A 27,492-nucleotide genomic window follows, 5' to 3' on the forward strand; every position below is an offset into this window, starting at 1 on the left:
TATAAAAGAGGGTATGAAAAGAAATCCAACAGTACTGGAGCTCTACCTGTAGACTATTCTCACCTCCCACCATGGATTGGAGAACATCTACAGTCTGCATACTGCTTCTGGCACTTACCGGCATTCAGGTTGATTCAAAGACAGGTATATAAGAGTTAACTTTCATTTATTTTATTTTATTTTATTTTATTTTATTTTATTTTATTTTATTTTATTTTATTTTATTTTATTTTATTTTAAAGTTTAGTTTAATCAGTATACAATTTGGAAGCTTTTATATTTAAATTTCAATATATATATATAGAATTTGAGTATGTACATCCGTTATTAAGTATGAAAAAATATTTTAAATTCACAGCTTTTTTAATCATTATAAGTTTCTTTAGGATTGTAACTTTGACCATGGCAATGTTGGTGCAAAGATGAATTTCAAAGATGATTTTATCTTGTCAAATAGCTTGATGTTGTGGTTGAAAACAGCATTGGTATCAGCATCTAGAAAGAAGGAAAAACAGAAACCAACCAGCTGATGACTGTTGTGAAGAGCATAGTTTCTTCACCTGAACCTGATACTATCAGTGCCATTGATGACTTGCACTGGAATTTACTAAATATTTTCAGTTGTGTCAAAAAAGTGACAAAGTTCATTTACTTCCCTTCATGATGAATTGAAGTTCAGCTTGATCAGCTTTCCATAAATTTGTGGACTGACAAATGTAAAAGTTACCAAATGCAGGAATTATCTGAGAATGCCTGAATTTTAATTGAGTTTGCAAACAGGGAACATAATTGTAATTAAAATTTAAGGACATATAATTCAAATTGACTGTAAGCATAGATTTTAATAATACATTATATATTTTACATACATACATTATTTCAGCGATCAACATTTGAAAAGCCACTTAAAGAAATTTGTATTTAATTTATATTTAATAAATTATATTTTACTTAATGGGCTGTGGTAGAAGAACAAAAGTTCCCAAAATGCTTTAAGTTCTCTCAAAATTTTCTAAAATAAGTCAAACTTTTCATATTTCTTTGTTTTCTCCCATTTTTCTGCAGTCTATCCCAGCAACCATGTCAACAACATCTGTAGCATGTGGGGAAACTTCCACTTCAAGACGTTCGATGGAGACGTGTATCAGTTCCCAGGCACATGCGAGTATAACCTGGTGTCTGACTGCCAAAGCCTCATTCGCCAGTTCTCAGTTCATGTGAAGAGAACAGAACACAACACTGGCCCAAAAATCAGCAGAGTGTCGATTTCCATCAATGACATTGGCGTTGAGTTCACCGAGAAACAGGTCGTAGTCAATGGAGAAAAGTAAGATTCTGGGGAACCCAACCAGCTGTAAAAGGCTTAAACATGTATTCTGGTTGGCCAATCTTTCATTTGAATCTTTTCTCTTGTTCAGAGTAACGCTGCCCGTGCATGTCGCAGGGATCCTTGTGGAAGAGAACACAATTTACACCAGACTCTATTCCAAAATGGGCATCACTGTCATGTGGAACAAAGAGGATGCTGTTATGGTGAGTTTATAGGCTCTTCATGAGCTCAAAACAACTCTTATGAAAGTACATCTTTAACCAGGGCTGCCAACTCTCAAGAATCAAAAGATATGATACATGCACTTCACACTTTTCTCACACTCTCATGCAACACAACTATTTTCCAACGCAGTCAAAACCACCCTAAGTTGGAAATGAAATATATTTGTGAAGCAGATTTGGTAGATTCTCCAGTACATATTTGTGTTTGCGCTCTGGACAATATCAAAGGAAGGAACTTAGAACATTCATATCAATATGAAGGAACTTAGTGAGATTGTGATGATGTAACAGTACATTTTTGTGTGGTCCTTTGTTAGGTGGAACTAGACTCCAAATATTCCAATCGGACTTGTGGCCTGTGTGGTGATTTCAATGGAGTTCCAGTTTATAGTGAGTTCATTGAATCTGGTAAGTCACTTTTACAGCCTGACTTCTCACTTTTCTCTATATAGTGATTATTTGACCAATTAGGAACAGTATAAATGATTATTCCTCATGGATTCCTAATTTGATGAATCTCCAATAGTTTTAACAATATCCAAGATCAAGCGTCTGTCTTATTTATTACAGGACGGAGGGTTGGCTATACTGAGTTCGGTAATATGCACAGAGTTCCCAACCCAACACATGTCTGCGAAGATCCTTTTGAAAACGATGATGAGCAAAATGTGGTGGACAAATGTGAAAAATTTGTAAGTTACTGAAGAAAGCTGATCGTTCCAGATTACATTTTTTGTCACAACAGCAACTCAGAATTCTAGCAGTGTTACTTAATATGGACCTTCAAGATGTTCCATGTCCTTTTCACAACAGCGGGCAGATTGCGCAGATCTTTTGGAGGATGAAAAGTGGTCTTCTTGTAGCTGGGTTTTGAACCCAGAGCCATATATCAAAGCCTGTACGAATGATATTTGCTCGAGCCAACCTGAAGATGAAGACACCAGCATCTCTGCGCTTTGTGCGACTTTGTCTGAATATTCACGTCAGTGCTCTCACTCCGGTGGAACTCCACCGTCCTGGAGGACAGCAAACTTCTGTGGTAAGAAATGCCTTGATAATTCTGGTGGAAATGGTAGGATTTTTCTCTCTTGAGCAGTTCCTTTGTTTTTATTCCTTATTAATAGCAGTTGTAAAGACTCTGTGTGTCTTGTATTCCTATGCAGCCATGAAGTGCCCCTACAATATGGTACATTCTGAAAGTGGCTCCCCCTGTATGGACACATGCTCACACAAAGACACAAATGAACTGTGTGAGGAACACAACATTGATGGATGCTTTTGCCCGCCAGGTCAGTACCACTATTTGTATAATATAATCCAAATTAATATAAACTACTGTTCAAAAGTCTGAGGTCGGTAAGAAGGAATATTTTATTCAGCAAGGATGTTTTAAATTGATTTAAAGGTATAGTAAAGAATTATAATGATAGTTATATTATATTTTAAGTTATAATAATGTTTCATAATATTACTGTTCTCATTGTATTTTTTTTTTTTTTTTTTTAAGAACCACATTAAGTTGATATTGATGCATTGTGTTTTTGTTTTAGGAACTGTGTTTGATGACATCTCAAACACGGGCTGCATCCCAGCAGAAAAGTGTCAGTGCAAGCATGACCGCGTCTACAGCTCAGGAGAAATCCTACACGAAGATGAGGAAGAATGGTAAGAAAACACATTTCACTCAGTTCTCCTCATATTCCCAAAATCCATATGTATGGTGCATTTTTTTTTTTTTTATCCTGGTGCATTTTGTGTCCTTTCATGTATTTTACAACTTATATACAAGAAAAATATGTATATTTATTTATTTATTACTGTAAACTGCATATTCATGACAAAATGCTAAATTATGATGACACTGGATGAAAATGAAAAAATGCAGTTTCATAAATATATAAAAATATCAGAACTGTGATTTACCATGTTGGAATCGGAAGCTTATGGTTTTCCACGTCTGTTTGTAATTGTATTGCATAACTCAGCATATGTAAGGAGGGAAACTGGATCTGTACAAGTATTCCCAGCCCTGGCCTGTGCACAGTAGAGGAAGGATCTCACTTCACCACCTTCGACGGGAAAGAATTCACTTTCCATGGAGACTGCAACTATGTGCTCTCAAAAGTATGTGTGTTGTAGTTACTAACAACACCTTATTTAATTGCTAAGACATGTTGGGATTCATGGCTTTATCCTTGCTTTAGGAATATGTGAAATTCTTAATAAATCTCAACTTCTGCATTTGTTTTTGTAGGACTGTAAGGAGTCCAAGTTCATCATATTGGGTCTGATTGTTCCATGTTCTACTCATCAAACTGACACCTGTTTAAAGTCTGTTGTGGTGCTGTTTAACAATGATATGAAAAATGTGAGTACACCTCTCTACTTCCATCTTGTAAATTTGGCTTTTATAACAAACAGGTCTTTTTGACAGTTTGAGTGAGTAATGAGATGTACATATTACAGTGCTGTTCAAAAGTTTAAGGTCAGTGAAATGTTTCAAATGTTTATGCTTACCAAGGCTGCATTTATTTGATTGCAAATACAGTCAAAACAGCAACATTGTTAAGCAACTGTTTTCTATTGTAATATATTTTGAACGTAACATATTCCTGTGAATTTTCAATCTTCAGTGTCATGGGATTCTTCAGAAATCATTCTAACATGTTGATTTGCTGCTGCAGAAACATTTCTAATCATTAATGTTGAAAACAATTGTGCTGCTTAAACATTTTCTGGAAAACGTGATACATTTTCAAAATCGCTTGAGGAATAGAAATAAAACAGCAGACTTTACTGTTATTTTTATTCAGTGTAATGTGTCCTTGGTTAATAATAAAATTGAAAAGCAGTGTAGCTTGTGAAAAATAAAACTATGATGGTGATCTTTCTTCTTCAGCCTCTGATTATTAAAGCTGATGGGACGGTACAACACAATGCAGAAATTTCACTTCCTTACATGACAGGTGAGGCAGAAGAAAGTTTTTACTTCTTTTCTGTGTTTTAGAGCCCATGTGCTAAAATATATATATCAAGTGTTTTTCAAACTCTTTGACTCTTTTTCTTTCAGCTGACTTCACGGTGTTCATGCCGTCATCATTTCACATCATGCTTCAGACCACCTTTGGGCTGCAGGTGCAGGTACAGCTGGTGCCTCTTATGCAGGTCTACATCACCGTGGACCAAAGCTTCCAGGGCAAGACTTGCGGTGAGACCTCGTTCTTAAAACGCATGAAAAACATCTGCAATATAAAGTGAATCCATTAATGAGACCAATGCTGTGGCATTTCTTTTTTCTGCAGGTATCTGTGGAAATTTTAACAAAGTGCTGTCAGATGATCTGGAGACCCCTCAGGGAGTGGTGGAGGGTACAGCGGTTTCCTTTGCAAATGCCTGGAAGGCCCAATCCAACTGCCCCGACCGTACTGAGAGACTGGACGACCCCTGTTCCTACAGCAGTGACAGCGGTAAGAGACTTTTTGCTTCCAAAGTCAATGTGGCAAAGTCAGACCGGTTCGTTTTAAATTCTGTATTCATCTTGTTTTATACATATACCAAAGGGTTTATAAGTGGATAAGATAGTAATAAATTTGGAAGCAATCAAGGGCACTAGTGGGTGTTCACGTATGACCGAAAACCACATCAACAGGTGTCAGTATTCTTCCAATACTGATACATCAGCCAGTATTTCCACATAAAATGACGTGGTACCCATGTTTAATACTATATCTGTTCATTTACATATTTTGTTCTTAAGTAGTTTTTATTTTTTATTTTAAAGTTTTGATTAAATTCCCGTATTTTATGATGCTTTTAGAGCACTTCGCTGAGCACTGGTGTTCCAAGATGAAGGACAAGGAGAGCCTCTTTGCCAAATGTCACAGCACTGTCAATCCAGACAGCTACTACAAAGTATGATCTGAAACAGTAGCAGATTATATACAGACAGGCAGCATTTTCTTAACCTTTTGCAACTAAGCAACCCAGTGTTAATTTAATATTATTTATATTGTATTATAGTATTTATTAATATTTTAAATTAGGTTTTATCCTTACATGTTCAGTTTTAGTAATTGTATGTGCTGTAATTGTATATTTTTATTTAGCTTTAAATCTAACACAAATTTAATTCAATTTATCCCAGCTTTCACAACATGCAGTGACACAGCATGTCTATGTATTTTCAGAGATGCAAATACTCCAGCTGTACCTGTGAGAAGAGTGAGGACTGTCTGTGTACAGTGTTCTCCTCGTACGCACGGGCCTGTGCAGCTAAAGGAATAATCCTCCAAGGCTGGAGAGACATTGTGTGCAGTAAGATGGCTGAAAATGATTGATTCTGTAGAATGATGGATGAGGGGAAAATTTCAGTGAACAAAACATCAAAAGCCTATTTAAAAAGTTTACTGTCATTATGCTTTATGCATAATCTCACCTTGCAGTCTAAATTTTTCCCCTTTGCACTATTCTCTGTATTATAAAAATGTAATATTAAATACATTTCAGCTGAATTCTAAAGCTTCAAGGCCCAGTGTCACAAGTAGGCCTTAGTTAAATTAAGATATTTATGCAACTTTTAAAAATGCCTTAGAAGAAAACATTACAGATGTGCATCTTGACACAGAACAATGACACTGACATATTTAAAAAAAAAATGTCAGAACAAGATACTTTCAGTCGAGACAGCTCAAACATGCATTTTAGTCTAGCTAAAGCCTTGTCTGTGAAACCGGGGGCCAGTGTTTACATCTAGAATTAAGAGTAAATATTTTCCAGGTAATATTACTTTTAATTCAGTGGTAATGAAGTTGATGCCAACTTCATATCTTTATAAAACAATGCTTAATTTTTCACATATTATGTAAGGACATAAAACTATATAGCTGCCTTTATATTTTAGGAAGGTCATCCTTTACAAATGGGATCATCATATTTGGGTATCTCAAAACACTTGAAAATCCCTTATCTAATCTAGAAGATTAGAAGAATGCTTATGTAATTTTACTACATGCATCTTTAAAACACAATCCCTTTCAAACTGATCCCCACAGAGAAATATACAGAGAATTGCCCGGCCTCACAGAACTACTCCTATGAGCTGCAGAACTGTCAGCATACCTGTCTGTCTCTCGCTTCTGAGCGCCAAAGCTGCAGCGTTGACTTTGTGCCTGTTGACGGATGCGCATGTCCAGAGGGACTCTACCAAGATGAGAATGGACTGTGTGTACCTATGGAAAAATGCCCGTGTTACCAAAATGGACAGAAAATTAATCCCGGCAAGTCTGTGACCATTAGGGAAGAACACTGGTAAGTGAATGATAATATTCTGTGGGTATTAGTGGAGTAGTTATACAAGAAATTTAAAAACTATGAATTTAATATACAATTTGATCTTATCTCCTATCTCTGTCCAGTGTTTGCATGAATGGAAAACTACACTGTCGTTCCTGGAAAACCCGAATTCTGGGTATGAAAAGTTACTTTCATCTACCGCTTAGGTTAAGTTTGTTTTCGCTAGTACTGGACTATCATAGCATCTATAGCTCATAGGCATAGTTATCTAGTCAAATGTGATGTTGAAATTAACTGGCGTAACAAGGTTTTAATAACCAACAAACAGTGAACAATAAATAGTGGTTGATTATTATGGATTTTTAATGGCCAGTGCTGATACAGTATGTTAGACAACAAGGTGGCAGAAGGCAAATATAAGTGATGCTGCACAAATTAACTTTTAACTTTTTTCACAGTTGTTATTTATTTATTTATTTTTATTTTTTTAATTGCTCGATGTCTGTTGTAAACAGTCTTTGAATATGGTTTCTGATATAACAAGTACAAGAATGATGCAGTGTCTGTGTCTGATATCTTTTGCAGGATGTTCCTCTCCGAAGGTTTACTTCAACTGCAGTACAGCAGCCACAGATGAACATGGACTAGAGTGTGCAAAGACATGTTTGCAACAGGAAGTTGACTGTGTGAGTCTATAGATTCTAACACCTCTTCTCTCTTTTTCTTTCCCAAAGTCTAACACTTTTAATTTGTGTGGATATCAGCATTTTGCTTGTACATAATGTTTTCTTCCCTTCTTTCCAGTTCTCACTGGACTGTCAGTCTGGCTGCCAGTGTCCTTTTGGTCTATTGGATGATGGGAGAGGACACTGTGTTAAACCAGACTACTGCCCGTGTAAACATGATGGACTGTATTATGCACCAGGAGCTGAGATAACCAAAGATTGCAATCAATGGTCTGTAAAACCGGTGTTATTTTAGTATTATTAACATACTATTGTAGTTTTTAGTGATTTTTGGCATTTGTTTTTATTTGTCATTTTAGTATTTTTTAAAACTACTTTTTTAAAAATATAGTTTTTATTATTTTTTATTTCAGTTTTTGTTGTTTTTTAGTACTTCAGATTAAAAGGTGCACATTATAAATGTTACAACTAGTTGAAATAAAATATGTTCTGTTTTTTAAAAAAATGTAAAAAATATATATATATAAAAAAAAAAAATACAATTAAATAAGATACATTTTTATACTTACTGTTTTTGTTTAGTTAATGTTTTTTTTTTTTTTTGTAGTGATGATGTTTTTTTTTTTTTTTTTTTTTTTTTTTTTTGTTATTAATTAATAAAGTGTTGTAAAACAGCCATTACCATTTCCACAATAAAGTAACATTATCATAAAACCTTAAATAATAAGGAAATACAACCTGGCCTTTAATGATCTATAGTATAATACTGTAGAACCACACAAGATTTGAGTCTCCTTCTATATTTACAGCACTTGCAAACGGGGAAAATGGAAATGTACACATAATAAGTGTCCAGGCAAATGCACCATTTATGGCAGTGGACATTATATAACTTTTGATCAGCAAAGATTTGGCTTTAGGGGAGATTGCAGTTATATTGCTGCTCAGGTATGTGCATTTGGTCAGAGGCTTTATTTTAAAAAAATTACAAATAAAGCTCTCACTTCAGGAGGCAACACAGTACGTTCTCTTGTTTTGCAGGACAAATGTGGAAATAAAAATGGCAAATTCCGTGTGATCACTGAGAATATGCCCTGTGGAACAACAGGAACCACATGTTCAAAGGCTGTCAAGATACTTTTGGGGGTAAGGCCACAGGCGTAGCATGCTATGCAGTTTTATGTTTGGCAAATTTGTTCAATACTATGTGGTTCAAAGGAAAATAAAAGATTTTAGCTGTTCAGCATGAAAAAAGTTATTGTTATGTGTAGTGTAAGACAGTAATAGTGTACAGTTTTTTTTTTTATTTTAAAGGCCAATGAAGGATTTTCTCCCCTGATTCTCTTCAACATCTGAAAGCAAAATAGAGTCAATGTCTGCCATTGGATTCTATAGTTGTTTTAAGATGTTTACGACTGTTTTTTTTTTTTTTTAACTTCTCTCTCACCAGAGGACTTTGCTGCAGCTTTCTGATGGAAATGTAATAGCCATTGATAGTACAAGTGGTCCAAAAATCAAGTACACTGAGAGAAATGTTGGGATGTACCTTGTCATTGATGCTGACATTGGACTGACAGTTTTGTGGGACCGCAAAACCACCGTCCACATCATTCTGGAACCACAACACATGGTGAGTTGAAGCCACGACTCATGATCTTCAAATTTTTATATTTTAAACTCACCCTTTCAAACAGTCCCTTAATTTGAATTATTTGTAGCGCAACATCTGTGCTTTATTGTTTTTTGACAGGGAGACGTTTGTGGTCTGTGTGGAAATTTCAATGGAAATGGAAAAGATGACTTTACCACTCAGGGAAATTTGCCAACTTCAAATATCCTGGAGTTTGTAAACAGCTGGAAAGGAAGCAAATGTCCGGATGCCAATCCAGACTCTAACCCATGTCTTGCGACCCCCAATCGAGAGACATGGGCAAAAATACAATGTAGCATCATCAAGGACATCAAGGGTCCATTCATAGTCTGCCATAACAAGGTACAGTTAAAATACAGTTAAAAAGACTCCTTAGTCAATAAATGGAGTTCTCTATAATTTGGTATTCAAGAATCCTACATATATTTTAAGGATGGAAATGCATATTCCCACAGGTGGATCCAAACCCATATTATGAGAACTGTGTGAAGGACTCGTGTGCATGTGACACAGGTGGAGATTGTGAGTGCTTCTGTACAGCTGTGGCAGCTTATGCTCAAGCCTGCAATGAGGCAGATGTTTGTGTGAACTGGAGAACCCCTGAGATCTGCCGTAAGCATCTTTAACTCTAGTGCAAATCTTAATCTGTAATCTTTTAATGTGATTCATGCAGATTCTGAATGATTCTGAGCTGATTCTTTCTGTGTTTTCACAAAAAAAGATAATGTGATTAAATTGATTGCCTGATAATTGCTTGAAGTGATTTCTTTCCTTTAATAATGTACTGCAGTTTTATTGCATTTCTTTTGGTTCAACTGTACACATTCATACTTCTGTCTATGTTTCTCTTTCAGCTGTGTACTGTGACTACTACAATAATGGAACAGAAGATTGTACATGGCATTACAGTCCTTGTCATACACCTTGCTACAAAACCTGTCTCAACCTTAATGGTACCTGCAGTAATAACAGTTTACCCCATCTGGAAGGTGAGTTGACATCTGGTGCACGCTAGTGTGCAGTTTTCAAGACTGATATGCACACTACATATTTCTGACTTCCTTTTTGCATGGCAGTGTGCACACATTTTTTGTTAGTTTGTGAACAGCCTCGCCTCTGAAGATACACAATTTTAAGGCAACTCTTGGCAAGGTGGCACATCTTTACCTTTTTTTGTTTTGTTTTGTTTTGCTTTTTGCTCTTTGTAGCTTTGAGGGACAAAATAGTAGAATTTATTGCATAGGTTATCCAAGGCTTTTTTTTTTTAATTAAAGTATATTTTATTTTTAACCATTTTAATTGCAAAGTTTAGCCTATTATTTAAAATTAGTATTGGTTTTGTATTGATTTTTTTTTTTTGTTTGTTTTTATTTTTATTTTTTGAGTTAACGGACAGTGATTAACCTCATAGTTTTGTCTCTGTACATAAAGATACAACATTTCCTGATTGTGTACTGTAAATGTGATCATTTACATTAAGCACCCAGTTTGTGCCTGTTAAAATTTAAATTACATTTACAAAATTAGCGTAAAATTAGGGCTGTCACTAATGATTCTTTTGGTAACTGAGTAATAACCTGTCGATTATTCTGATGATTAATCAAGCAATTTGACCCTTTTTTTGTGGTAATAAAAATAGACTTAAGAGAACAATAGACATCAAAAATGACTTAAAATACATATACAGTAGCAATGAGGTAATAGTAATTGTTTCAAATACAATTTCAAGAGCAAGTAATCATATAGTTTTATTTGACAAAACTGTTAAAATACATACAGTGTAATAAAGCATTTTAATCTTTACTTTATGCACATTATATCAAATGCCTGCAGAGGCCGTCAACAGCCTGACGATCGTTTTTACACTTGGAGCACAATCTAATCCTTGTTTGATACTGACTAAACATTTAATTCAAATGCTCACTTAATCTTTAATATTTGGCCACTTCTTTATGATAGAAATGCTACAGCCACTGTAATTTCTCAAACAAGAACATGTGGACATCAAAACATTGGCTAAATAAGTGCGAATTTAATTTTGAATTTGATTTTGAAATTTTAGTGTACTTTTAGAAAGATCATGATGTAATTATACTGTGTTGGGGTAGGATTATAAATTATTTACCTTATAAATCTATATATAAAATGATAGAATGGTGCACATTGTTCTGAGATGAATGTTATAAGCAACTTAGACTAGCAGCATATGTAAAGATAGAGTTGTGTATTATGTGTATTTATGTGTAATAATGTTGTTAATGAAATGAAAATGTTTAACAAAATTAGAAAAGAAGCTTTAAGAGATTGTTGCACAATTTAGTTTGACACAAATAATATTTAAGGGTTACTGGGTTTTATATGATTCTTTGATTCTTTCGTAGTGTGGGTTTGGGGAAGTGCACTAAAAACAAACATTTTTTTCATGTGTGTCCTCCCAATGGACCCACAACCTAATCAGTTTTTTTATGTTTGTACATTGTGTTATTTATTAATTTTTTTATTTTTTTTTATTTTATTTGTTGTAATTATTATAGATATCAACGTGATAGCAGCCTACAATGTAAAGGTGCAATAAAAATCCATAAAGTGCAATCCATTATACCATCAGAAAAATCAGAATTATTATCCATATAACATCAGAGCAACCTACAATGTAAAAAAAAAGCACAATAAGAATCCATAAAGTGCAATCCATTATACCTTATACCATTTGTTACCAACTTTGAGATAATTTTTGAGACTTAAACTACTTCGGTCTGTGTGCACTGAATTTATTTAATACACAAGTTTCACAATTTGAGTTGAATTACTGAAATAAATGAACTTTTCCATGACATTCTAATTTACTGAGATGCACCTGTAAATTTTAGAATTTTTGTTGAATTAAATAAATTTATGTATTTTATTGTAATTTTTTTATTTTCACTTAAGTATGTCATTAATTTTTGTTATTTTGTGCTGCTCGTTAGGAACTGATTATTTATGTGCTATACTATATATATTTATGTATCTATTTATTATTAATTTTTTTATGCAGGATGTTATCCAAAATGTCCAGAGGATAAGCCTATTTTTGATGAGCAAAACCAGATCTGTGTGATAGAATGTATACCCCCAGAATCTACCACATCAACTGCCCCTACACCAACAACTACCACAAAGTCTACTACAACAACACCAGAATCAACCACATCAACACCAGAACCTACCACATCATCCACCCCTACAACAACAACTTTAACAAAGTATACTACAACAACACCAGAACCTACCACATCATCTACTCCTATACCGCCAACTACTACAGGATCTACTAAAACAACACAAGAACCTACCACATCATCTACTCCTACACCAACAACTACTACAACGTCTACTACTACAACACTGGAACCTACAACATCATCTACCCATACACAGACAACTACCACAGAATTCTCTACTACAACACCATGTATGATATGTTGGTGGACTGAATGGTTTAATGTATATAATCCTAGAGTAGGAGGAGATGATGACTTGGAGACTTACAAAAACATTGCAGAAAGTGGAAAAGAGATCTGTGATGAGCCAGTAGATATTGAATGTAGGGCTGTGGGCCAACCTGACATGAGTTTTGATGATTATATTAATCATTCAAATCAAGTTGCCCATTGCAATGTTTCATATGGATTGGTGTGTAAGAAAGAACAACAGACTTCACGGCCCTATAAATGCGTCGACTATGAAATACGTGTTTACTGCTGTGTCCCTTGTTCAAGTACCACATCATCTACCCCTACAACGACAACTAGCACAAAGCTTACTACATCAACACCAGAACCTACCACATCATTTACCCCTACACCGACAACTACCATAAAGCCTACTACATCAACACCAGAAACTACCACATCATCTACCCCTACACCGACAACTACCACAAAGCTTACTACAACACCAGAACCTACCACATCATCTACCCCTACACCGACAACAACCACAAACCTTACTACAACAACACCTGAACCTACCACATCATCTACTCCTACACCAACAACTACTACAATAACTTCTACAACAACACCAGAACCTACCACATCATCTACTCCTACACCGACAACTACTACAACGTCTACTACAACAACAGAACCTACCACATCACCTACCCCTGCACCAACAACTACTACAACATCTACTACTACTTCAACACCAGAACCTACCACATCATCTACCCCTACACCGACAACTACTACAATGACTACTACAACAACACCAGAACCTACCACATCATCTACCCCTACACCGACAACAACCACAAAGCTTACTACAACAACACCTGAACTTACCACATCATCTACTCCTAAACCAACAACTACTACAGGATCTACTACAACAACATCAGAACCTACCACATCATCTACTCCTTCACTGACAACTACTACAACGTCTACTACAACAACAGAACCTACCACATCATCTACCCCTACACCTACAACTACTACAACATCTACTACTACGTCAACACCAGAACCCACCACATCATCTACTCCTACACCGACAACTACTACATCTACTACTCCAACACCAGAACCTACCACATCATCTACCCCTACAACTACAACAACAAAGTCTACTACATCAACACCAGAAACTACCACATCATCTACCCCTTCACCAACAACTACCACAAAGCTTACTACAACACCAGGACCTACCACATCATCTACTCCTACATTGATAACTACTACGTCTACTACTACAACACCAGAACCACCACATCATCTACCCCTACACCGACAACTACTACAGCATCTACTACAACACCAGAACCTACCACATCATCTACCCCTACACCGACAACTACTACAACATCTACTACTACTTCAACACCAGAACCTACCACATCATCTACCCCTACACCGACAACTACTACAATGACTACTACAACAACACCAGACCATTCAGAGGATTGTGACTGACCTATCAACAAATCTAAACACTGTTACTATAACGACACCTGAACTTACCACATCATCTACTCCTAAACCAACAACTACTACAGGATCTACTACAACAACACCAGAACCTAGCACATCATCTACCCCTACACCGACAACTACTACAGTATCTACTACTACAACACCGAACCTACCACATCATCTACTCCTACACCAACAACTACTACAACGTCTACTACTACAACACTGGAACCTACAACATCATCTACCCCTACACCGACAACTACCACAAAGCTTACTACAACACCAGAACCTACCACATCATCTACCCCTACACCGACAACAACCACAAAGCTTACTACAACAACAACACCTGAACCTACCACATCATCTACTCCTACAACAACAACTACTACAGGATCTACTACTAGAACACCAGAACCTAGCACATCATCTACTCCTACACCGACAATGACTACAACGTCTAACAACAGAACCTACCACATCATCTACCCCTACACCGACAACTACTACAACGTCTACTACTACAACACCAGAACCTACCACATCATCTACCCCTACACCAACAACTACTACAATTCATCTACCACAACAACCAGAACCTACCACATCATCTACCCCTACACCGACAACAACCACAAAGCTTACTACAACAACACCTGAACTTACCACATCATCTACTCCTAAACCGACAACTACTACAGCATCTACTACAACACCAGAACCTACCACATCATCTACTCCTACACTGACAACTACTACAACATCTACTAAAACACCAGAACCTACCACATCATCTACCCCTACACCGACAACTACTACAACGTCTACTACTTCAACACCAGAACCTACCACATCATCTACTCCTACACCGACAACTACTACATCTACTACTCCAACACCAGAACCTACCACATCATCTACCCCTACAACTACAACAAAGTCTACTACATCAACACCAGAAACTACCACATCATCTACCCCTACACCGACAACTACCACAAAGCTTACTACAACACCAGAACCTACCACATCATCTGCTCCTACACCGACAACTACTACATCTACTACTCCAACACCAACCTACCACATCATCTACCCCTACACCGACAACTACTACAGTATCTACTACTACAACAACAGAACCTACCACATCACCTACCCCTGCACCGACAACTACTACAACATCTACTACTACTTCAACACCAGAACCTACCACATCATCTACTCCTACACTGACAACTACTACAACATCTACTAAAACACCAGAACCTACCACATCATCTACCTCTACACCGACAACAACCACAAAGCTTACTACAACAACACCTGAACTTACCACATCATCTACTCCTAAACCAACAACTACTACAGGATCTACTACAACAACACCAGAACCTAGCACATCATCTACCCCTACACCGACAACTACTACAGCATCTACTACTACAACACCAGAACCTACCACATCATCTACTCCTACACCAACAACTACTACACTATCTACTACTACAACACCAGAACCTACCACATCATCTACCCCTACACCGACAACTATGACAGAATCCTCTACTACAACATTTTGTATGATATGTTGGTGGTCTGACTGGTTTAATGTATATAATCCTGCGGTAGGAGGATGGGATGACTTGGAGACTTATAAAAACATAGCAGAAAGTGGAAAAGAGATCTGTGATGAGCCAGTAGATATTGAATGTAGGGCTGTGGGCCAACCTGACATGAGCTTTGATGATTATATTAATTATTCAAATCAAGTTGCCCATTGCAATGTTTCATATGGATTGGTGTGTACCCCAACAACAGACTTCACCGGCCCTATAAATGCGTTGACTACTGAAATACCAATTTACTGCTGTACTACCTTGTTCAACCTACCACATTATCTACCCCTACAACGACAACTACTACAAAGCTCTACTACAACAACACCAGAACCTACCACATCATCTACTCCTACACAGACAACTACTACTACTACACCGGAGCCTACCACATCATCTACCCCAACAAAATCAACTACCACAAAGCCTACTACAACACCAGAACCTATCACATCATCTACCCCTACACCGACAACTACTACAACGTCTACTACTACAACACCAAAACCTACCACATCATCTACTCCTACACCAACAACTACTACAACACCAGAACCTACCACATCATCTACTCCTACACTAACAACTACAACAAAGTCTACTACAACAACAGAACCTACCACATCACCTACGCTTACACCGACAACTACTACAACATCTACTACTACTTCAACACCAGACCTACCACATCATCTACTCCTACACCAACAACTACTACAATGTCTACTACAACAACAGAACCTACCACATCACCTACCCCTACACCAACAACTACAACAAAGTCTACTACAACAACACCAGAACCTACCACATCATCTACCACAACAAAGTCTACTACAACAACACCAGAACCTACCACATCATCTACCCCTACACAGACAACTACAACACCATCTACTACTACAACACCAGAACCTACCACATCATCTACCCCTACAGCAACAACTACTACAACGTCTACTACAAACAGAACTAACACACATCACCTACGCCCACCGATCATCTACTACTACACAGACATCTACTACTACTTCAACACCAGAACCTACCACATCATCTACTCCTTCACCAACAACTACTACAATGTCTACTACAACAACAGAACCTACCACATCACCTACGCTTACACCACCGACAACTACTACAACGTCTACTACTTCAACACCAGAACCTACCACATCATCACCCCTACAGCAACAACTACTACAATGTCTACTACAACAACACCAGAACCTACCACATCATCTACTCCTGCACCAACAACTACAGCAAAGTCTACTACAACAACACCAGAACCTACCACATCATCTACTGCTACACTGACAACTACAACAAAGTCTACTACTACAACACCAGAACCTACCACATCATCTACCCCTACACCAACAACTACAACACCATCTACTACTACAACACCAGAACCTACCACATCATCTACCCCTACAGCAACAACTACTACAAATTAGTGTTTAATGTTGCTTGTCTTTTTCAGGTAATTTTACTATATATACTAGTATACAACACTACTACTACTACAACACCGGAGCCTACCACATCATCTACCCCTACACCATCAACTACCACAAAGCCTACTACAACACCAAAACCTACCACATCATCTGCTCAAACAGCAACAACTACTACATCTACTACTACAACACCAGAACCTACCACATCATCTACTCCTACACCGACTACTACTACAGCATCTACTACAACAACACCAGAACCTACCACATTATCTACCACAACAAAGACAACTACCACAGAGTCAACCTACAACAACGCCTCTACTCCCACATCATCTACAACTACACCAACAACTACTAAACCTACTACCTACGACAAGAACTTATTCCATCATCTACCCCTACATCGACAACTACTACAAAGTCTACTACAACAGAACCACCACATCACCTACCCCTACATCGACTCCTACTACAACAACCACTACTACAACACCAGAAGCCTACACTTCATCTACCCCAACAACAATCAACTACCACAATCTACTACTACAACACCAGAACCTACCACATCATCTACCCCTACACCAACAACTACAACACCATCTACTACTACAACACCAGAACCTACCACATCATCTACCCCTACACCGACAACTACTACAACGTCTACTACTACAACACCAGAACCTACCACATCATCTACCCCTACACCAAAGTCTACTACAGCAACTACAACAACACGAACCTACCACACCATCTACCCCTACACCACCAACTACCACAAAGCCTACTACAACACCAGAACCTACCACATCATCTACTCCTACACCGACAACTACAACAAAGTCTACTACTACTACACCACAACCTACCACATCATCTAACCCCTACACCAACTACCACAACAATTATCTACCACATCAAAGTCTACTACTAAATCATCTACCCCTACACCAACAACTACCATAAAATCTACTACGACATCAGAACCTACCACATCATTTACCCCTACACCGACAACTACTACAAAATCTACTACAACACCAGACTACCAATCATCTACTCCTACACCAACAACACATTCAATGTAACAACAACACCAGAACACCACATCATCTACCCCTACACCAACAACTACTAAGTCTACTACTAGAACACCAGAACCTAGCACATCATCTACTCGTACACCGACAATGACTACAACAACACTAGAACCTACTACATCAACACCAGAACCTACTCCATCATCTACCCCTACACCAACAACTACAACAAAGTCCACTACAACAACACCAGAACCTACCACATCATCTAGTCCTACACAGACAACTACTACTACAACACCGGAGCCTACAACTTCATCTACCCCAACACCATCAACTACCACAAAGCCTACTACAACAAACAAAGTACTTACCACATCATCTACCCCTACACCGACAACTACAACAAAGTCTACTACAACAACACCAGGACCTACCACATCATCTACTCCTACATTGATAACTACTACAACAACACTAGAACCTACGACATCAACACCAGAACTTATTCCATCATCTGCCCCTACATCGACAACTACTACAAAGTCCACTACAACAACACCAGAACCTACCACATCATCTACTCCTACACAGACAACCACTACTACAAACAAAACACCAGAACCTACCACATCATCTACCCTAACACCATCAACTACCACAAAGCCTAGTACAACACCAGAACCTACCACATCATCTACTCAAACACCAACAACTACTACATCTACTACTACAACACCAGAACCTACCACATCATCTACTCCTACACCGACAACTACTACAGCATCTACTACAACAACACCAGAACCTACCACATCATCTACTCCTACACCAACAACTACAACAACAACAAAAGAACCTACCACACCATCTACCCCTACACCGACAACTACTACAAAATCTACTACAACAACACCAGAATCTACAACATCATCTACCCCTACACCAACAACAACACAGTCTAGATCAACAACTGGAACAATAAGTGTTGTTACTGGAGAAACAACAACAACAACAAAAATAACACCTGTATCACAAGTTGTAGAAACAACAACACCAGAACCAACCACATCACCTACACCTACCCCTACACCAAGTTACGACTGTCCAGAATGGGACAAAAATGTATTATTTAATATACTTTCTTTTAATTTTTGTTTCAAGGGGTCATGAAATGCAGTTTCAGATTTTTATATCGTTTCTTGAGGTTAGTTTATATAGTTTTTTTTTTTTTTTTTTTTTTTTTTACAGTTTTTTTAGTTTTTTTTTTGTTTTTGTTTTTTTACATTAATGAGGTACAATAATTGTAAAAAATTATAATTTTCCATCCACATTTTCTCTCTCTGTGAAAACCACTCAATGTCAAGGGGCAACCTCTTGCAGAAACTGAAGTAAATGCCCACTTTTGTGGTTGGCAAAATTTGTCGCACCATATCCATGTCCTGCTTTACAGCATGTCATGTATTTTGATACTCGAAATGGCAAATGCTGTGCTAAGGACATATATGTTTGAGCCAAAATCAGATACCAACCCAGTCAAAATTTAAACAACGCATCCACAACTGTTATGACTGATGAACAGACATTGCTTGTTCAGAACACACCTCCTTGATTACATACAATTACATATGATGTATGTTAAGGGGCTGGTCGAGGTCATCACGATTGTCCCGGTTTGTACCGATTTCATTTCTGAGCGTTATTAAGAAGGGTTAATTAATATTTTTTAATGTTTTGTTAGTTTTTGGTTTATTTTGTGTTTTGTTGTATATTATTGTATTGTATGTTTTTATATGTGTTAATATCAAGAACATTTTGATTCTCCATGTCATGACCCCTTCATGTAGTTAATTTTTTTTCTACTGGAGGAATGTACTTTTATAAGTATCCATGTTATCATTTAAATATTCCAAGGAAATAACATACACTACACTGTAATTTTACATGTATCAGTCTCTCTAATTCTAGTACTTTTCTAATTATCACCAGACCAATGAGACCTTCTACTTGTGTGAATGCTATATGGCGAGGTGCATAGAAGACAACATCATCGAAATTATCCCATTTGAATGCCCTCCACTGCAGAACATCACCTGTGAAAATGGCAAAGAACCAGTGCTTGTCTATGATGAGCATGGCTGCTGCCAATATTATGCATGTGACTGTGAGTAAACTGGTATTCACATTCTTTATATTTGAATCGATAATTATTTAAATTAATAGCAATGATGTCCTGTCAAGCTCAATATTTTAATTCTTAGTACTGGAACAAGCTGTAAGTAAATCTGGTCCTTAGTGTTTACCAAAGTCAAGTAGCATGTTCAGTTCAAATAAATGAATGCTGTTTTTTTATTATTGTTCCTAATCATAGGCTTTTGTGAAGGCTGGGGTGACCCGCATTACATCACATTTGATGGACACTTCTACAGTTATCAAGGAAACTGCACTTATGTATTAATGGAGGAAATCAGGCCTAAATTCCATTTGAAGATCTACATCGACAGTGTCTATTGTGACCCTGTTGAGCGTGTATCCTGTCCCAGATCTATAATTGTGTCTTACAACAACCTAGTCATAACACTCACAAATCACAATCTCATAGGAGGTGCAGACCTAGAGGTGAGACTTTCTAGATTTGGAATGAATAACATGTTTTGTCTGGTTTACTAAGTATCCTAAAATTCTCCTGTCATAACAGGTTTTTGAGAACAACGTAAAGATACCACTACCACATGCACGTAATGGTGTGAGAATTGTAAGCTCAGGTCTAGACTTGATCCTGAGTATTCCACTGCTGGGTGTTAATATAACATTTGGAGCCACTGGTTTTGGAGTCAATTTGCCATTCCAGCTTTTTGGAAACAACACACAAGGTCACTGTGGTAAGTCAGCCACTGCTCATATTTTGTGTGGATGGTGACATCACAGTGTGGATGGTATATGAGGGATTTGTTTTTATGCATTGCCCATCTAAATCACTCCAAATTAATTCTCACTAGGAACATGCAACAACAACAAGGCTGATGATTGCATGATCCCTGGAGGGATCTTGGTGGACGACTGTGCAGTGATGGCAGATTACTGGCCAGCCAGTGGTGTGAATGGTGAAATTTGCACTCCACCTACTGCATTACCTACTGTTGGGGGTGACAAACCTACATCTAAGCCATGCCCAGTTAATCCTGACTGCAATCTCCTCAAAAGCGAGTGAGTGGATTCTGTATGGTGGTTTTATTATAAATTTCAATATACAGTGCTTCCAAAATGATATGTACTACCTCTGCTTTCTCAGGTTGTTCGAAGCATGCCATTCCCATATGTCCCCCGACAACTTCTTTAAAGCATGTGAATATGACAGTTGTCATATGAGCAACCCTGCTGTGGTGTGTACCAGTCTGCAGACTTACGCAAGGTCTTGCTCTCAATTAGGGATCTGCATACACTGGAGGAACTACACTAACCTTTGCAGTAAGTTGCATTTTTATTAATTTTATATCATAGTGTTTCTTTAGGTTTTTCCAAAACCCTTAACTTTCTGTTAAACATTTCTGACTTTAAATTCCTTTTTTCAGATTTTCTTTGTGATCTCAGACTTTTGGAAGTTTAGAGATTACTGTGTGTAAGTGTTGTTTTTGTGTTTTATTCCCCAGATATTGAATGTCCAGCAGATAAAGTCTTCAATCCTTGTGGTCCAGCTGAACCACAAACCTGTGCTGATATGTATGGCCATTTATCCACATTTTTAAAATAATTTAGATATTTGTGAATATAAAAGTTTAATGCTTTAGTATTGTATAATGAGGCATGGGAATATGACAGGGAATAAAACAGTATTATTTTGCAGATGTTTATTGGAATGAATCTTAGGTGATATGTATATAATAAAAAAGGTAAATACTTTGCAGACCTGGACAGAACACAATTAAAGTGCCCACAGAGGGCTGCTTCTGTCCTGAGGGCTCATTGCTCTTTAACAAGGAGTCAGGAGTCTGTGTGAACAAATGCGGTGAGAAGCCTTCGATTCAAGTTTATGCGCACACTTATTGAGATGTACAAAAATTTGCATTTATCTTAGCTGCTTTTCAAGAACATTTCTGTCTTATTTTTTCTTCCTTCTTTGCTTTTAGGATGCCTGGATGCCTCTGGAACACCACGTGAGGTATGGTGGTATTTAACAGTTTAAATTTAGCTGTTTAATCTATACTAGAATTTCAACTTCAAGGTAATTCCAAAACATTTACTTGTATTCTCTTGATATTTTGATGCAGTTTGATGAAGTTTTTGAGTACAACTGTGAGGAGTGTATCTGTGACAAGGCCAGCAAATCTATTAAGTGTGAGCCCAAGAAGTGTCCTGATGTGAACCCCGCGAGCTGCACTGAGCCTGGCTTTGTGCTGGTCAATGTCACTGATCCTTCAGACCCATGCTGCAGCAAACAAGTTTGCAGTAAGTTTATGTAATTTTTTTTTTTTTTCAAGAGTACAGTTTTTTTGGTTTGGGTTCACCTTTTGACTTGTGTGATGTAGATTGTGATGTCAACATGTGCCCACCTATGGATACAAAGTGTGCAGTCGGATATGCACCAGTCCTGGAAGTGCCTGATGGAAAATGCTGTCCAGTAATCAAATGCGGTATTGCTATTATTCACACTTCAGTTCATTTTTGTGACATTTGTATGCTTATTTTTATCTCAGATGGTGTCAGTAATATCATTCTGTATAGTTTTATGTTTTGTTGTTTGCCTTCTCAGAGCCAAAGAAAGTTTGTGTCCACAAAAATGTGGAATATGAGGTAACTAAAATGACTATAATAGAACTTAAAAAAAAAAAAAAATCTTTTTTTTTTTTAATATATATATATATTTTTTATATAATAATTAAGCTTTACATGCTCATCTCTCTCCCATCACTTCCCCCAGCCTGGTACCGACATCCCCGTTGTTGACTGTCAGGAATGCAGCTGTACATGGGACGTGGATCCTAAAACGCAGTTCTTCAAGATCAAATGTGGATTTGTGCAGTGCAATGAGAAATGTGATCCTGTAAGTGGCATGACAAGCTTCTGATCAGCTTGTCTCAGGACTGAGTATAATTTCATTGACCTCATTTGATGTTCATTTTTCATAGGGTTATGAATATCTTGATACGAACCTTGACGACTGCTGTGGAAAGTGTGTGCAAACTCACTGCATTGTCAGTATTAATGGCGTCGATCATATACTGAAGGTAAAGTCAAATGTAAAAGGTTCAGTTGCTTTGAGGTGTGGAATATTCAGGTTAAATGGAACTTAAAGGAATAGATGTTCAAAAGTTAAAATAATTATAAATGTAAAAAACGTAGACTACCCACCCACCAATATTTTCTTTCTTTGAGCACAAAATGAAACTGTTCACATTGCTTTTTTTCAAGGGAAGTGGATTGTCATCATCAAGGACAGAAAAGCATTATTAAAATACTAGTACTACAGTAAAGTTGTCTGAATTTGTGTGAGGAAAAGACCCAACTTTAAGCCAATATTCCCTAAAAAAATGTAATTTCTCCCAGCAAGCCTAACATTTTTGCAGTGAATTTGACCTTGTTCTCTTTTTGTTCATAGGAAGGAGAGACTTTGCCATCGACAAATCAGGGCTGTGATAGAATCACATGTACTAAAGTTAATGGACAATTCATCACCAACAAATACACAGTCCAGTGTCCTCCTTTCAACATTTCCAACTGCCAGCCTGTCAGTACTTTGTACTTCATACAAACACAAATGTACATCTTAGACTGACTGATCGTGGTGATTAAATCACAAAGTGTTGACATTCTGCTTTTGTGAATTGCTCTACAGGGCACCGTCCAACTGTCATCTGATGGCTGCTGCAAAGTTTGTGAGTGTTTTTTTAAAGAAAACATTGTGATTTTTGGTTGATTTCTATGTCTTTGTGTATTCAATTTTATGTGTTTGGGTTCGGACCAAATTAAGGGATGTCAAGTACAGACTGTCATCGATTACATAAATCACAACGACTGTCAGTCAGAGAAGAAAATGGACCTGACATTTTGTGGTGGAGACTGTGCTAGTTTTAGCAGGTGATTAGACAAAGACTCTGTTACATCAGAATTGGCATCCTAACTTAAACAGACACTCATAAGTGACCAGTTTGAAATGGTTTACATGTGTTTTTCTCTCTTTCTCACATTTGTAGGTACACTGAACCTGGATTGTCCTCTTGTACCTGTTGCCAGGCCACTCGCTCAAGTAATCGCACAGTGAATCTTGGTTGCATAAACGGAGACATAGTGACCTACATGTACATCCATGTTGAGGAGTGCGCCTGTAGAAGAACTAACTGTCATAGACCAGGAGTGGGCCACACACTCCTTGAAGACAGCCAAAGGAAACGCAGCTTAGGACTTCCGTGAGCAGCAGCAGTATATCATCCACACAAAGTCACTGAAATATGAATTCTATGAAAAACCTTGTTTGGAAATTAATTTAATTTGCACATGCTTTGTTTAACATTTCTAAAACTTTATCTATAGATCTCTTCTTTCTTTTCTTAAAAATGCAAACTATTTTGCTTGTGTCTGAAATTAAAAGCAATAAAAGCATCTTAAACCTAAACGCATTCAGACTGATTCTTGTACTGAGAACATTTTAAGATTTTGTTTATGATCACATATCACATACACCATTTGGCCATAACCTTGTAGATCATGGCACTAGTGACACGATCTACTTTTTGAGCTACAGAAAAGGTATAAAAGTGAACCAAATAATGTAGTCATTAGGTTCAAATCATGTTTTACTAGCAGTGAAATTGCATGATACAATTAAAATTGCTTTAAAATTTTATTCTCATCAAAGCATGTGAAGCTTTCAGATCACAAGTGTGTCCTTGCTCAAATGATCTAGTGCATCTATTTGTTTTAATATTGCTGGTTTATGGACAGCAATGTGAAAGTTTGTCCACAGTCACTGAATGACAGGTGTGGTCTTTCAATAATAAAAACAATAATCTTCAGTTACTGACATCTCATGTAACATTTGTCACCATATTGACTTTGTTTATCCTGTTTTAAAAGAGTAGCTTTCACTATGAGAATGTCAGAATCCTTCCTAAACTTTAGCAGAACATTAAATAAAATATACAGATTAATCATAAATATATACAGGTCCTTCTCAAAAAATTAGCATATTGTGATAAAAGTTCATTATTTTCCATAATGTAATGATGAAAATTAAACTTTCATATATTTTAGATTCATTGCACACCAACTGAAATATTTCAGGTCTTTTATTGTTTTAATACTGATGATTTTGGCATACAGCTCATGAAAACCCAAAATTTCTATCTCAAAAAATTTGCATATTTTATCCGACCAATAAAAGAAAAGTGTTTTTAATACAAAAAAAGTCAACCTTCAAATAATTATGTTCAGTTATGCACTCAATACTTGGTCGGGAATCCTTTTGCAGAACTGACTGCTTCAATGCGGTGTGGCATGGAGGCAATCAGCCTGTGGCACTGCTGAGGTGTTATGGAGGCCCAGGATGCTTCGATAGCAGCCTTAAGCCATCATTGACACCCTCAAGCGAGAGGGTAAGACACAGCAAGAAATTTCTGAACAAATAGGCTGTTCCCAGAGTGCTGTATCAAGGCACCTCAGTGGGAAGTCTGTGGGAAGGAAAAAGTGTGGCAAAAAACGCTGCACAACGAGAAGAGGTGACCGGACCCTGAGGAAGATTGTGGAGAAGGACCGATTCCAGACCTTGGGGGACCTGCGGAAGCAGTGGACTGAGTCTGGAGTAGAAACATCCAGAGCCACCGTGCACAGGCGTGTGCTTTTGAACCAGAAACAGCGGCAGAAGCGCCTGACCTGGGCTACAGAGAAGCAGCACTGGACTGTTGCTCAGTGGTCCAAAGTACTTTTTTTCGGATGAAAGCAAATTTTGCATGTCATTCAGAAATCAAGGTGCCAGAGTCTGGATGAAGACTGGGGAGAAGGAAATACCAAAATGCCTGAAGTCCAGTGTCAAGTACCCACAGTCAGTGATGGTCTGGGGTTGCCATGTCAGCTGCTGGTGTTGGTCCACTGTGTTTTATCAAGGGCAGGGTCAATGCAGCTAGCTATCAGGAGATTTTGGAGCACTTCATGCTTCCATCTGCTGAAAAGCTTTATGGAGATGAAGATTTCGTTTTTCAGCACGACCTGGCACCTGCTCACAGTGCCAAAACCACTGGTAAATGGTTTACTGACCATGGTATTACTGTGCTCAATTGGCCTGCCAACTCTCCTGACCTGAACCCCATAGAGAATCTGTGGGATATTGTGAAGAGAAAGTTAAGAGACGCAAGACCCAACACTCTGGATGGGCTTAAGGCCGCTATCGAAGCATCCTGGGCCTCCATAACACCTCAGCAGTGCCACAGGCTGATTGCCTCCATGCCACGCCGCATTGAAGCAGTCATTTCTGCAAAAGGATTCCCGACCAAGTATTGAGTGCATAACTGAACATAATTATTTGAAAGTTAACTTTTTTTGTATTAAAAACACTTTTCTTTTATTGGTCGGATGAAATATGCTAATTTTTTGAGATAGGAATTTTGGGTTTTCATGAGCTGTATGGCAAAATCATCAGTATTAAAACAATAAAAGACCTGAAATATTTCAGTTGGTGTGCAATGAATCTAAAATATATGAAAGTTTAATTTTTACAATTACATTATGGAAAATAATGAACTTTTTCACAATATGCTAATTTTTTGAGAAGGACCTGTATATATCTGTTGGACCTTTACAAAGATCAGTATATTAAAACTTTGCCTGAATGTTTATTTGGTCAACTTTTTTTTTTTTTTTTTTGACCAGTCCGCAAGGAAGTCTGTGTATACAATAACACTGAACACAAGGTGAGATGCTAGGTTAATTTGGTTACTTGAATTACATGTGACCGGAAAAGCCTGGAATTGTAAAAAGGCAAACACCACTGTTAAATTTAATGCCATGTTTTCCTGTATTGTAACTTTTATTTATTGTGTAATTTGCCAGTTTACCATGTTGGTCTGCATTTTCACAGCTTTGGCCTTTTTTTTTTGTGTAATTATTTTATTTATTATTTATTTATTTTTTGTCATTGAAATAGTAATGGGGGTTTGGCTTGAGTTCACATTCCTAACTTTGTTTTTCTTTTTAGCCTGGAGTTAAAATTCCTACGGATCCT

General features: G+C 37.3%; 1 protein-coding gene across 1 annotated transcript; it reads left to right on the plus strand.

Annotated features, from left to right (window-relative positions):
- Positions 1-24,891, plus strand: LOC109113853 (mucin-2). The gene is given in 49 exon segments (XM_042752573.1): positions 1-144; positions 1,066-1,327; positions 1,419-1,533; positions 1,872-1,962; positions 2,125-2,246; positions 2,368-2,593; positions 2,718-2,843; positions 3,105-3,219; positions 3,540-3,678; positions 3,809-3,922; positions 4,454-4,520; positions 4,625-4,762; positions 4,857-5,021; positions 5,372-5,466; positions 5,742-5,868; positions 6,606-6,861; positions 6,969-7,021; positions 7,432-7,532; positions 7,651-7,802; positions 8,342-8,480; positions 8,574-8,678; positions 8,983-9,162; positions 9,283-9,525; positions 9,639-9,795; positions 10,038-10,172; positions 12,221-13,936; positions 13,939-14,116; positions 14,118-14,305; positions 14,308-14,605; positions 14,607-14,909; positions 17,303-17,523; positions 19,069-19,406; positions 20,271-20,445; positions 20,653-20,900; positions 20,980-21,163; positions 21,281-21,488; positions 21,574-21,749; positions 21,932-22,001; positions 22,187-22,287; positions 22,409-22,440; positions 22,550-22,727; positions 22,808-22,912; positions 23,032-23,072; positions 23,200-23,322; positions 23,408-23,506; positions 23,878-24,006; positions 24,115-24,154; positions 24,233-24,356; positions 24,473-24,891. Coding segments are annotated over 49 exon segments (8,988 nt in total). The 5' UTR covers positions 1-71; the 3' UTR covers positions 24,690-24,891.
- Positions 24,892-27,492: the final 2,601 nt, after the last annotated feature.

The sequence above is a fragment of the Cyprinus carpio genome, chromosome B25 (genome assembly GCF_018340385.1).
Source record: "Cyprinus carpio isolate SPL01 chromosome B25, ASM1834038v1, whole genome shotgun sequence".
NCBI lineage: Eukaryota > Metazoa > Chordata > Actinopteri > Cypriniformes > Cyprinidae > Cyprinus > Cyprinus carpio.